This window comes from Arvicola amphibius, chromosome 4, assembly GCF_903992535.2.
Source record: "Arvicola amphibius chromosome 4, mArvAmp1.2, whole genome shotgun sequence".
Taxonomy (NCBI): domain Eukaryota; kingdom Metazoa; phylum Chordata; class Mammalia; order Rodentia; family Cricetidae; genus Arvicola; species Arvicola amphibius.
Window position 1 is genome coordinate 52,084,591 of NC_052050.1, and position 14,298 is coordinate 52,098,888.

Sequence of the window (14,298 nt, forward strand, 5' to 3'; positions counted from 1 at the left end):
TGGCATTACCCTGAGGCTCTTCAAGGCTTGAGCAGGCAATGGTCTACAATGGCTTTATATGGGCATAGGGCTGGAAGCAGCGGTGCCAAGAACAGGTGCAGCGGTGCCAAGAACAGGTGCACCAGTTCCACTGGAACTAAGGTTAGAGACCCGGAGCAAGGCCTGCTCGGAGTGTGTTGGCCTCTGCACAGCTTCCTAAGAGATCTGTGCCTATGGTGGACTAGAGCAGCTGCAGCTGGGGCTGCTGCAGGCTGGAGAAGAAGGCAGGGCAGGCTCAGCAGGGCAGGCTCAGCATGGCTGGAGCTGTGTAGCGGGTTCAGTAAGAGATCAGAGCACAGCGTCACCAACAAAGTTTCACCGACTAGCCACGTGTCTCTGTTTGATTCCATTCTGCGCCTGCTTATTGACCGCCTCCTGGTTTGAGTCTGGTCATAAACTCCACAGACCACCTTAGCTGTTCTTACCTGCTTCTAGCCTACCAGGAAAACAGTCCGGGTAAGCTAGAGCAGTTCTGTTATGACTGGCCTCACTTGGCTTTGCATGGTGTGACCAAAGTAGCCAGACAAACACAGCTTGTAAGGGAAGCTTTATTTTAACTCAGGGTTTCAGAGTTTCCTAGCTATGCTCACTAGCCCTTGTGCTCCCGGGCTGTGGCAGAGCAGACGGAACCTGCTCATCATGGTGGATAGGAACCAAAGGAGGAATGACTGAGGTTCCAATATCCCCTTCAAAGGCATGCTCTCTTGCCCTAACTCCTATTAGACCCCATGTGCTAAAGGTTCCTCCCACCACCAACCTCAACTATGCCTTCAATATATACCCTTCAGGGGACATTTAAGATCCAAACTGGTGGGAGATGGTGGCACAGGTATGGACTCCCTGCATTTAGAAGGCTGAAGCAGGATAGTTTTGGTTCAATGCCATCCTGAGCTCCCAGCAAGGTTCAAATAAACTAAACAAATAAGATCTAAACCAGAACACAGCTCAAAATAGCCATAGTCAAGCCAAGCGGAGTCGAGCAGATAACCTAGGGTCTGAGTTCTCACGTGAAGAATCTGCTTCCAAACCCACTGACTTGTTGGCAGCATTTAGTTCCCCCACTGCCCATCACTTTGGCTGTTCATTAGACCGAATCACTAAGTGAGGTGCGGTGGTGCCCACCCGAAACCCCAGCACTGGTGAGGTGGAAGCAAGAAGATCCAGAGCCCAAGGCTGGCTTTACAGAAAGTCTGAGGCCAGCCACACTGCTTGTGTCTCACACACACAGGCACACACACACACACACACACACACACACACACACACTTCAATCACTAAGTGCGTATTCAAAAGGCAATACCTCTTATATAAACAAATGAATAGCAAAAGCAGGGGATCACTGAAGTCTACTTACCCTAGTCACTAACGGTGAGCCGAAAGCTTCCTTAACTCATCTTCCTTCAGTTAGGGCTCAATAACTGATTGCGTTTCTTTTTGTTTGTTTGTTTGTTTGTTTTGTTTTTCTTTTTAGGCAGGATCTCAGTATGTCACTTGGCTGGTCTGATACACTCTATACAGACCAGGGTGGCTCGCCTCAAACTCACAGAGATCCTCCTGTCTCTGCCTCCTGGGTGCTGGGGTTAAAAGTACATAACAACCATACCTAGCTTTTGGGTTTTTGTTTTTTGTTTTTTGCTTGTTGTTGTTGTTGTTGTTGTTGTTAGTTTGTTTGTTTGGGTTTTGCTTGTTTTTAAGACAGCGTCTCCCTCTGTGTCTGCCTGTAACTCACAGCACTCCTCCTGCCTCAGGTTCCCAAGTCCTGTGATTACAGACTTGACCTACCAAACCTGGCCTGATTTATATAAATCCTGCAGAAATATATGCCCAAGTGAATCCACTTTTAGGGTCCTCCAATGGAGCCTTAAAAAGCCAGTTTAAGTTAGGAGACCTGAAGCTTAAAATAGAAAAAGCCAATATTTATATATTTATTTAAAAGATATTCACAGGTACAGGCCGGGGAAAGTCATCTAAGTTTATCTGACATAGAGGGAGAGGATCTTAACTTTACTCTGAGTTAAGTCTGAGTAGAAGCCACATAAAATAGAGGCCACAAAAAAAAAAAAAATCAGTGTGAGCCGGGCGGCGGTGGCGCATGCCTTTAATCCCAGCACTCGGGAGGCAGAGGCAGGTGGATCTCTGTGAGTTCGAGACCAGCCTGGTCTACAATAGCTAGTTCCAGGACAGGCTCCAAAGCTACAGAGAGAAACCCTGTCTCGAAAAAAAAACAAAAACAAAAACAAAACAAAATCAGTTGGAAGCTCATTCTGCTCAAAAAGAACTTGAGTTGTTCCTGTATGTGTATGTTTTCTAAATTGCATTTCATGTGCTTTAAAATAAATAAATAAATTGCATTTCCTGTACCCGCATAGAGCCATGCCTCCACGCATTAGCCAGTACAGTATTTTAAAAAGTGGCATGCCATTATTTGGGCTTCCTCAGAAGCAGAGCACTCGACAAAGATCAGAGCGAAGGAAGCTATGGGGGAGGTGAACCCACGCCACAGTGAAGAGAGACATAAGGAAGTAAGACAGGAAAGGGCCAAAGATCAACAAGGGCTATCAAAACCGGAGACAACCAGGACAATTGGAGCCTAATCCCACAGGGAGCTGGAGGTTACACAAAGCATTGGGGAGGACAAAGTATAGTCCCAGGCTATAAAACTACGTTTTATATATTGGAACAGCTGTCTGTGATGACTTTAAGACTACATTAGCCAAGTTGGTAGTTATAGAGACTTACTCAAAAAACGAGAGAGAGAGAGAGAGAGAGAGAGAGAGAGAGAGAGAGAGAGAGAGAGAGAGAGAGAGAGAGAGAGAGAGAGCCTGAGTGTATGTCTGGGCATCATCTGTGTAGAGTAGCTTGTGACTGTTAAAAGAAGCGTTGGAGTCCCTAGAACTGGAGTTACAACTGTGAGTTATCGTGCGAGTGCCGGGGACTGAACCTGGATCCTCTGAAAGAGCAGTAAGTGCTTTTAACTGCGGAGCCATTTCTCCAGCCCTGAGTGTTGTTTGTTTGGTCGGTTGGTTTTTCGAGGCAGGGTTTCTCTGTGTATCTCTGGGTGTCCTGGAACCCACTCTGTAGACCAGGTTGGCCTTGAACTCACAGAGATCCGCCTGCCATTGCCTCCCTGAGTGCTGGGATTAAAGGCGTGCACCAACACCATCACCCAGCTACCTGCATATTTATTATCTGGATTTTATAGAAAAAATGTCCAGCTCTTGTTATAGGATATGTGCCTTACTCCAGACAGGGGTTGAGAAATCTAGGACATGTATTCACTGAGCCTGAATCTGCCACCCATCCCTTCCCTGATCTCCTTGTTTTACTCTTTCAGACTTTTTATTGGGTGATGTGGAGGCTGCTGTGTTTACTTGTGTCCGTCCTTATTGCATTCTCCGAGCTTTGTCTGTCTGTTGATGCTAAGAGTGGAAATCCATCCACCAGTGTTTACCTTATGTATTGTGACTACATAAACGTTCTGCCGCTGAGTTGGAAGCTGCTAAGATTACATTTCCTTTCTTGAACTGTACTCTTTTTTTCCTGCACACACCCACCCCACTCCTGTATTTTAAGATAGGGTCATGCCATGTAGCCCTGGCTGGCCTGGAACTTGCGATGCCTACCTGACTGACCACCAATTCCCAGAGATCCACCCACCTCTTCCTCCTCTGTGCTGGGATTAAAGGTGTGTGGAAATATGCTTGGATTTTTCTTGGCTTTTGAAAACAGAGTCTCCTGTAGGCTTCAAACTCATTACATAGCCAGGGATCATCTTGGGCGTCTGATACCCTGCCTTCATCTCCCGCGCCTTGGGATGATGGGTGTGTTCTTGGCTTGAGCTGTTCTCAGTTATCTTTGGAAAAGTAATTCTTAAAAATTTTAAATTACATTTATTTATTTTATGTGCATTAGTGTTTTGCCTGCGTGTATGCTTGTTTGGAGGTGTCTGATCTTGAAGTTACAATTATAAGTTGCTATGTGGGATCTGGGAATTGAACCTGGGTCCTCTGGAAGAGCATCCAGTGCTCTTAACTACTGAGCCATCTCTCGAGCACCCACATATATTTATTTTTGTTACGTTTTATTATTTTATTCTTTCTTTCTCTCCATCACTCTGTGTGTGTGCATGAGTGAGTGTGGTCAGAAAATAACTTACGGGAGTTGGTTCTCTCCTACTGTGTGGGCCATAGGATTCAGAATCAGGTCTCTAAGCTTGGCAAGCAGGTGCCTTTACATACTGAGCCATCTTGCTGGTCCACTGAACAATTATTACATTTCTTTTTAGCTGGGTGGTGGTACACACCTTTAATCCCAGCACTTGGAAAGCAGAGGCAGGTGGATCTCTGTGAGTTCAAGGCCAGCCTGGTCTACAGAACATTCCAGGACAGGCTCCACAGTTACAAAGAGAAACCCTGTTTTGAAAATTGTAATTTTTTTTAAATTATGGGCTGGAGGGATGGCTTAGCGGTTTACACTGACTGGCTCAATTCTCAGCACATACATGGTGGTTCACAGCCATCTGTAGCAACAGTTCCAGGGGATCTGATGCCCCTTTCTGACCTCTGAGAACACCAGATAGAAGCGCACATACATACATGCAGACCAAACAACCATACACATAAAAAATAAATAAATCTCAATAATCAATAGTTTCTTTTTTTTTCTAATATTTATTTATTTATTATGGATACAATATTCTGTCTGTGTGTATGCCTGCTGGCCAGAAGAGGGCAGCAGACCTCATTACAGATGGTTGTGAGCCACCATGTGGTTGCTGGGAATTGAACTCAGGACCTTTGGAAGAGCAGGCAATGCTCTTAACCCTCTGAGCCATCTCTCCAGCCCCCAATAACCAATAGTTTCTGTGTGTGAGTGCCTGCCACGTGCCCCAGGAACTAGTCTTCTAGCAACAGCATGCACGTGCCAGGGTGGCCGCTTGGCCGGCCCTTCTGCCTCTTCTGAGCAGGCACCATTGTAGGATACTTTTGCTTATTTTCCACTGCTTTTGAAAAAAAATACTACGCAATGATGTGTTCGCGCTCACGTGTGCACACGTGTGTGTGCACGCGTGCACGCGTGTGTGCTTGTGCATACGTGTGCATGCATGTATGTGTGTGTGTGTGTAAACCGTGCTGTGTCTAGTGGTGCTATTTGTAAGCTCTATAAAAAGTGGTATTTATGGCATAATCTTCCAGGAGTGTGTTCTCCAGAAACACATTTCCAAGAGTCTTCCAGGCGTTGCTGTGAGACCTGCTTGTTATTATTAGAAAGGCTTGGAAATTTGAGGAAACCCCAAAAAGGATCTGACAACACTGACCATCTCTGGCTCTGCGGAGTGACCATCTAAATCTGGGCAGTCCCTGCATGTAAGGGCTGTCCCCACCTGGCAGCTTCAGGGCTCAGTCTCGGATTGGCTGGCTGTTCTGAGGACAGCCCTTATCCCCACAGGGCTACAGAAGAAATAGAGAATTCTCCACTGTAAGGGCTATGAGTGGTAGAGGCCCAGCTTGGGTTTCTTACCATGTGCACGCAGAGAGGCAATGGGCTACTCAGGGAAGTGGGGAGGTCAGTGTGGGAGGACTGAGTCCCCAATTGGAACTGTTCCTAGTTCCTGGTATCTGGCTGCTCCTTTAACCTTGAGGTTCGGAGTTAACACTTCTTTTGCTTACACTCACTAAACTCTGTTGCAGTAACTAATACACAAGGATGTTGGCTAGAAATTGTCCGCTGTGCTTGAGCCTTTTCTCTGTTTGCTGGTGAGACTTCAAAACAACTATAAATGGAATTTAACAGAAACACTATCATGTCCTGGGAGCCAGCAAGGACTCAATTCTTTACCTTACTCAGAAGCCAAATGGAGTCCTTGAGACAAGCCTTACTGTCTGCCTTCCAGAGGAATAGACTGAGGGACAAAAAAAAAAAAAACCCAAAAGGCTGTGTGGCTTAATCATGAGCATGCCAAAGGTACCACCTGAAGCTGGAGGAGCCGCTCGTGGGTCCTGAAGGCAATGCCAGGAACAGATAAAGAAAGAAGAGATCAGCCGGGCAATGGTGGCGCATGCCTTTAATCCCAGCACTCGGGAGGCAGAGGCAGGCGGATCTCTGTGAGTTCGAGGCCAACCTGGTCTACAAGAGCTAGTTCCAGGACAGGCTCCAAAGCCACAGAGAAACCCTGTCTCAAAAAACAAACAAACAAAAAAAGAAGAGATCCAAGAGTGTAACCGCACACAGTAAAGTGAGAACAAAAGGAAAACCAGTTAGTACTAATTCTCAGGAGAACACGGGCATATTCTAACACACAGGAAATGCGTGCATATACTCAAGAGGCTAGAAAAATCATCAGTTTATGTGACACCTCAGGTCTACCTTCATTCTGTACTGAGAAGAAAAGAAGTGAAGAAGCCAAGGATGGGGCTGGAGAGATGGCTCAGAGGTTAGGAGCACTGACTGCTCTTCCAGAGGACCCAGGTTTACTTGCCAGCACCTACATGACAGGAAACCATCTATAACTCCAGTTATAGATGTCATAACCATCTATAACTCCAGTTCCAGGGGATCTGGCACCCTCACACAGGCATACATGCTGTCAAAACACCAGTGCACATAAAAAGGAAGAAGAAGAAGGAGGAGAAGGAGGAGGAGGAGGAGGAGGAGGAGGAGGAGGAGGAGAAGAAGAAGAAGAAGAAGAAGAAGAAGAAGAAGAAGAAGAAGAAGAAGAAGAAGAAGAAGAAGAAGAAGAAGAAGAAGAAGAAGAAGAAGCAGCAGCAGCAGCAGCAGCAGCAGCAGCAGCCAGGCATGGTACCCTACACCTATAAAATCCTTGCACTTGGGAGGCAGAGGCAAGGGGATTGCTATGAGGTCACTGTCAGATCTCAAACCAGGAACAAATAAATGTCTGTGATGCCTATTTAACATATCACAGCAGACACTGGCCGCCAGGTTCTTCCAGCATCCCTCAGCCCCTATATTCATTGCCCACCCTCACTCCCAACTTCTCCAGCCCAGACTAGGCTGCCCTTCCCTATATAGCCCAGCCATTTTGGTTATCCCTTGTCTTTTGGGCTTGGTTCTCCCCTCTCTCTCCTCTCCCTTCTCCTCCTCATGCCTCTTCACACTCTGGATTCTCCCAGAGGTCTCTGTCTCTGCCTACGCTCTCCCTTTTATCTACAATGAACTTTCTCCTCCACCATATCTAGGACCAGTCATGTCCTTTCCTTTTTATTTCTTTTTTTTATTCGGTCATCCTGAGATATATAGGGAGGTCCAGGCCAGTCTGAGCTCCATAGGAAGTTCCTGCCAAGAGAAAGAGGGAGTGAAGGAGAAGCCTGCTGACCATTGCTATCTGGAACTCATAGAAAGGTGAGACAGAGAGAGGGGAGAGGCTGGGGAAGTAGTGGGAAGGCTGACACAGGTTTGGAGGAGTGGTCCAAGAAGGAAGGAGGGACTGGGGTTTTTCCTAGAGGTGTGTCTTTCTCCCTTTTCTCCCCTGTCAGTGAGACTTTTGGGGTTAGGGAAGAGAAACGGGCTCTCTCAGAATTCATCACCTTGGGTAAAGGGAGGCAGCAGCCAGGAGAGGGCATCCTGTCTGAGTCACAGTTAGGGGGCTGGAGCCAGAGGAATAGAACTTCAAGAAAGGGTTGGAGCTGAATCCACAGCCCATCCCCCATCTCACTGCTCCCCAGCAATATTCCATGGCAGTTAGGGCCTGCTCAGTGGAATGGGGTGAGGCCTTCTCTTGGATCTGAAGGTCAGGTGCATGAAAAGAGGCTCCCTCATTCTTCCTCTGACACTGGGCCTGTGATGGAAACTGATTTGACTGAGGAAGAGATCGAGACAATAAGAACCAGGTAAGTGTGGAGATGAGAGAGAGTAGGCATCAGAGGTCTAGGAAGAGAAGGAGGCCGGGAGGGGCTTGGAGGAGGGGTAGGCTGGGCAGTGAAGGACTTCTGTTCCTTCTCCCAGCAGAAACAGGCGGTCACTTTCGGAGCAACGCCGCAACTCCCAGTTGCCCTTTCAGTGGAGAATTACGCACAGCTCCCGCTGGATAGCCCAGGTGGTGGCCTCCGAATTCAGCCTGGTGGCCTTCCTCCTGCTTCTGGTCATGGTATTCTCCAAAAAATGGCTGTACCTCTCTAAGAGTCGTTTCCTTCAGCGTTACCCCAAAAACATCACCAATAGACTCTACACCTCGATCCATATGATGTCCACAGGGCTCCTGTACACCTGCATATCTAAAAGCTGCTCCAGCTCAGACAGTGGGAAAGGTGAGTCCCTTCACCCCAGCCCAGGTTCAGCCTGCCTTGACCTCAGTGATGGCCCCCACAGTCTTGTTCCCTCCTATCAGCCATCTTCATTTGGACTGCAAGATGGCTTTGTTGGCATGGGTAGTGATCATGTTCTTTCTTTGGTTAATTCACCTAACCCAGTAGAAGATGTCATCTCTTTGGGTCAAGCCCAAAGGGTTTTGCTTTAAGAATGTCAAGATGAGCCGGATGGTAATGGCGCACACCTTTAATCCCAGCATTTGGGAGACAGAGGCAGGCAGATCTCTGTGAACTCTAGGCCAGCCTGCTCTACAGAAAGAGTTCCAAGACAGTCAAAGCTGCTATGCAGAATTTTGAGAGATGTCTGGATCATTTCTGCTCGATATCACCTTTCACCTGGGCGGTGCTGTGCCCCTAGTTTTTGTACCCAGAGCCCTGAGATGACCCCCTGAATGTTCTCTTGCAATCGTTCCCCAGTTCCTGCCGTTTTTCCTTCCCTTCTGTCTGACATCATGCTTCTGTGGTTCAGTTCTGCACTTCCCCTTGATTGTTGGCTTCCTTTCCTGAATTGATTTCTGAGTCAAGTTCCGTTTCGTGCAGTTGCCCTCACCACTTCAGAAGGGTCCAGCTCTGGACGCCGGTCTCCACCTGTTCAGTCTCCTTCACATAAGCCAAAAGCAGGTCTAGAGCATATAGCTTTTTAAGGACAAATGTGGAATAACAAAAAATATCATCTATGGCCTGCTATTTTTCCAGCCGAATTGTCCACCGGCCACAAGAGGCAGAGATAATTGACGTTATTTTGTAGATGGGAAGGTTGGAGCTTAGATTTAGTATGTTGCTCAGGGTCCTGCCACATGAAATGGCAATATTTGAGTGCTTTTCACATACAGGAGAGAGCATAAGCTTCATAAAGGCAGATATGGGATTCTATGTCTCTTGCTCTGTGGTGCTGTGAACTGAGCCTAGTTCCCCCGCACACACTGAGCGCCACACTGAGTCACATCCCCAGAGGAAGCTTTAAATAGGTTTTACATTGTTGTATGTATTCTTTACTGTTTGCTTGGTTTTTGTTTGTTCTTTTTTTTTTTTCTTTCTTTTTAATTGAGCCTGGGCCTCAGTCTGTAGTCCAAGCTATTCTTTTTGTAGCCCAGGAGGACGTTGAACTGGCAGCCGTATTTAGCCCCCTGAGACCTGGTATTACAGGCATGAGCCAGCACACTTGACTTATACACTTATTGCTTTTTTGTTCGGTTTCGTTTTTGGTTTTTGGAGATGGGTTCTCTGTGTAGCCCTAGGGGCTGTCCTGGAACTCGCTTTATACAACAGGACAAGAACTCACAGAGATCCTCCTGCCTCTACCTCCCACGTGCTGGGATTAAGGGTGGGCGCCAGCACATCTAGTGCTTTCTGTCTTCTAACAAGTGATGAATCTGTGCTTCTGACAGCTTCTGCCCCATGCTCCTGCCACCATGACAGCCCCGCTGTCGAGAGCCAGGTGGCCAGGGATTGAATCCTGAAGCCAAGAGCCAAAATAAATCTTTTCACTTTACGTTGTTTCCATCGGGTCATTAGCCACGGAGATGAAGAGGCAACAAAAGAGTGGGGGTGGGGGTCATCGCTGTGACCACATCTGCTCACGTGGAAGGAAGCGGTTGGAACTGGTCTGCCGGAGGAATCTGGCTTCTTTTAGGCAGATTGTAGTGAGACTTGGGAGTGGGAAAACAGAGTAAAGGGTTTGAAAAACATGTGGTCATGCCAGGAAAGGAGCAACCTGAAAGGCGTGGCCCATGATGCCGTGGTCACTAACAAAATTAGACTCATTCAAAAGAAGCCAGTCACTTTGCGTGGGGACAAAGGTAAGATGTTTTGAAGGCAACCTCAGAAACTGGCCAGTTACCACTCATTCCAAGCTTCAGGGTCTAAAATTCTAAGAGCATCTGCAAGATTTCTTTTGAAAAGGGAGAGCCACTAAAGCTTTTGTAAGTCTGTTGACAATTTGCACATTTTTTCTTTTGAGAATTGCTATTTGTGTCCCGATTTTGTTTTCTTTTGTTTTGTTTTGTTGAGATAGGGTTTCTCTGTAGCCCTGGCTGTCCTGGAACTTGCTATGTATTATATATATATATATATATATATATATATATATATATATGTGTGTGTGTGTGTGTGTGTGTGTGTGTGTCAGGTTGGCTTTGAATTTAACAGAGATTTGCCTGCCTCTGGAATGCTGGGATTAAAGACATGTACCACCATGCCTGGCTTTTTAAATTTTTCTAGTTTTTTCAGTTTTTTGAAACAGGGTCTCACTATGCAGCTCTGGCTGTCCTGGAACTCACTATGTAGATCAGGCTGAACTCACAGAAATCGGACCACCTCTGCCTCTCTAGTGCTGGTATTAAAGGTGTGAGTCACCACACCTGGCTATCTTTATTTTTTTGAAACATTACATTGTAGTCCAGCCTGGTCTGTAACTCACCATGTAACTCAAGCTAGCCTCAAACCCAGGTCCATCCTCCTACCTTGGCCTTCCTGTTGCCGGTGCTGAGCTCACAGGGGTGAGCCACCTGACTCTTGTTCATATGTTCAAGTGGTTGGGACTGCCAAGCAGTCTCCAGATCAGGAGTCTTACTTGAGTGAAAGTTTTGTTCTATGATGTTAACTCTGCATTTCTTTGGTTTTGAATAACCCCAGTGTTTCCCTCATGTTTGTTGATTTGATTGCAATTCATGTTTGTGAATCCTGAGTTCCTGTTTTGTTATTTTTTTTCCCAGACAATTATAAGCTGTGGACAAACCATCCAGTTTTGGGGATAGCTAAGATAAGTTTCACCCTGGCCGTGGGGCTGGGTTTTGCCCTCACCGCCTGGCTGCACCTGCCGTACCTGCCCCGCCTGCACCTGCAGAGAATGCCTTTCTTTGGCTTGATTGGGATCATCCTGAGCTTCTGTGAAGGTGCCCCCCAGCTCTGAAAAAGGTTCTTAATTCCCTAACCCACATCATCCTGGGCATGTCTCCCTCTTCTCTGGGGGTGGAGCGAGCGTTTGGGGTGCTGGGAGGAGAGCAGTGAGAGTGGAGATAAACTATGTCTGGAACCCTGGAGTCAGGAGGGCAAGGACTCGCTGTGAGCGGTGTGAGTGGTTGGGGGCTGTAGCTCAGCAGATGAGGCGGCACTCCTGCGCGATTCTTAGGTGAGAGTAAGATCTCTCCACTCCTGCCTCCCAGTCTCCTTCATTTTCCTCACCCTCCTGTTGTTCCCTGTTAACCTCTGGATCTACGAGCTGAAGAAGAACATATCGGTCCCCATCGGGTGGAGCTATTTCATTGGTTGGCTGGTGTTCGTCCTGTATCTCGCCTGTGGTGAGTGGCTAGGGAGAGTCCTGGGGTGGGTCAGAGCAGAGGACGTGTGGAAGGAGGGGCAGGCGACCTCTCCCCTGCTTCACGCCCACCACAAGGGTCCATAGGGACTTAACCTTCCCCTTGGCTCACCTCACCCGTCACCTTCCATGCAGCTCTCTGCTTCCCCCTTTTTCTTGTGTCCCCCCCCAGGGATCCTTTGCTACCTCAACCATAAAAACTTCTGGAGACTGATAACGGACAGCTCCTCCTCCATCTTCAACAGACCTGGCAACAGTGCATTGCAAGGGTCTCTTAAGAGCACTGAACAGCCCTCCAACAGCCAAGAGGACATCCCCGATCCTGATAAGCAGAAGGAAAAGCAACAACCGTTAGGTTTATCTAAAAGCTTCTCAGGACCCTACCCAGCCATTCTGGGCTAAGTCTGTCCTCACCATGACAAAGAATGAGCACAGGAGGATTTGGGGACCAGCTTTGCATTCCTCTCCCTCAACTTGGCCTTGTCTGTAGCTTGGGTGGTGATGTGGAATAAATTGTCCACCCCTTCTTCATCATGTGTGGTGGTCGTTGAGGAGGAGGGAGAGGAAGAGAGAAAAGCAAAATTTGTTGTTATGTTTGCTTTCCAGTTCTTCCCGTCTATGAACTTTGTGATACCCTTCGGTCCCTAAACCTACCCGTCCAGGCTCTTACCATAGCATACCTGTGCGAAGGTAGGAGGGACTCCGTGCTGGAACACTTTCCTCGCATTCATATGAATTTGAGTTTGACACAACAGCAATGGAAAGAGAAAAAGAAAAGTAAACTTAGCCAGGCTTGGTATAGGAATGAGTCTATATACTCATGCCTGTAATCCCAGGAGGCTAAGGCAGGGGGATGGATGACCAGCCTGAGCTCCATAGTGACACTATAGCCTCAAAAACAAGAATTAAAATATAACAAGCCAAGCAACACATGCATCTGGTTGAAAAAAGCAACTGCAGCTTTTACAGGGATCACAGACAAATATCACAGGGCTAGCCAGGACACCACTTTCTAAATCTATATATAACATACCCCATTTAGTAAGACCCAGTTTATGAGCTATTTATTGCTGGATAAAAATTTATCTCCAACTTACTGCCTTGAAATAATTTATTTAACTTTATTTTATGTGAATTGGTGTGAAGGTGTCAGATATCGTGGAAATGGGGTCACAGACAGTTGTAAGCTGTTGTGTGGGTGCTGGGAATTGAACCTGAGTCTTCTGGAAGAACAGTTAGTGCTCTTAACCTCTGAGCCATCTCTCTAGCCCTGCCATGAAGTAATAAACATTATTTTATGTAGAGTCTGAGGAACAGGAATCTGGAAACACTTTAATTAAATAGTTCTTTTTTAAAATTGGATGTTACTTTTCTTTGTTTAAAGATTTTATTTCTTATGTATACAGTATTCTCTCTGCATATATGTATTATAGATGTTGGTGATTATATGATTTTAGATGGTAGTGATTACAGATGGTAGTGAATCAACACGTGGTTTCTGGGAATTGAACTCAGGACCTCTGGAAGAGCAGCTGGTGCTCTTAACCACTGATCTATCTCTCCAGTCCCCAAAATTGGATATTGTTTTTTAATTGACAAATTAAACTTGTGTCATGATGATTTTTTTTTAGACAATAGAAAGTCTTCATTAGCCAGCCAGGGACTACACTGAATATTCAGGATAGCCCTGAGCCTTTCTCAGGGTGAGCTTTGAAGCACAAAAACCATGCCCTGGGTTGACATACCTCAGTTAACAAGAACAGTCAGCCAGAAACAGAACTACAAAAGCCAAAAAGCAAGGTTAGAACATTTACAGACTTTCCCGGAACGATGGACTTTGATGGATTAGGTCTTTGTTTCAGTTTTAGCAGGTGGTGCCTGTCTACATGATGAGTTTTATGGTGAATGGTACTTTCATCATGGAGTCAGTTGTGCTAGGACCTACTAAAGTCTGGTGCCCTATTACAGAAAGGCTAGGGCTTTGTTTACTGTGAAGACATTAACTTCCCCTGCAACCCTGTTGCTGGGTTCTATTCTACCAGCTGTAATGCTGTCCAGTGCACAACCAGAAGCGCTCTAGGGTCTCGTGTACAGAAAAAGCAGAGGCTCCTCTGCAACTCAGTGATACGGAACTTCAGAAGCCATCCTGGCTGTGTCTACTCATTCCCCGAATGCCTCCATCTCTGCTCATCTCTGTTCTTAAATTTATGTTTAAAAACTCTTTAATGAGCTGGGTGGTGGTGACGCATGCCTTTAATCCCAGCACTTGGGAGGCAGAGATAGGCGGGTCTCTGTGAGTTCGAGGTCAGCCTGGTCTACAAGAGCTAGTTCCAGGCCAGGCTCCAAAGCTACAGAGAAACCCTGTCTCGAAAAAAATAAAAAAGCCTCCTTAATGAACTCCAACTCTGCTTCATACTGGGTCATGTTGAAATTCTTTTTTTTAAGAAAAATGCAAGTACTGCATGGGGGAGCTCTGTTTATGTGATCCACACCCCACCTATACCAACAAATAGGATCTATAAACGGAGATTTCTCTGTCCGCCCTGTCCTGTAGCCGCTTCCACATAATTACTCAGGGGCTTATATTAACTATTAATGCTTGACCAATAGCTCAGGCTT

General features: G+C 46.6%; 1 protein-coding gene across 1 annotated transcript; it reads left to right on the forward strand.

The window, feature by feature from the left end:
• Positions 1–7,839: 7,839 nt before the first annotated feature.
• On the forward strand, positions 7,840–12,081 carry Odf4 (outer dense fiber of sperm tails 4). The gene is made up of 5 exons (XM_042054882.1): positions 7,840–7,886; positions 8,002–8,303; positions 11,078–11,257; positions 11,528–11,662; positions 11,852–12,081. Exons 1-5 carry the CDS (start codon positions 7,840–7,842, stop codon positions 12,079–12,081), a joined length of 894 nt encoding a protein of 297 aa, XP_041910816.1.
• Positions 12,082–14,298: the final 2,217 nt, after the last annotated feature.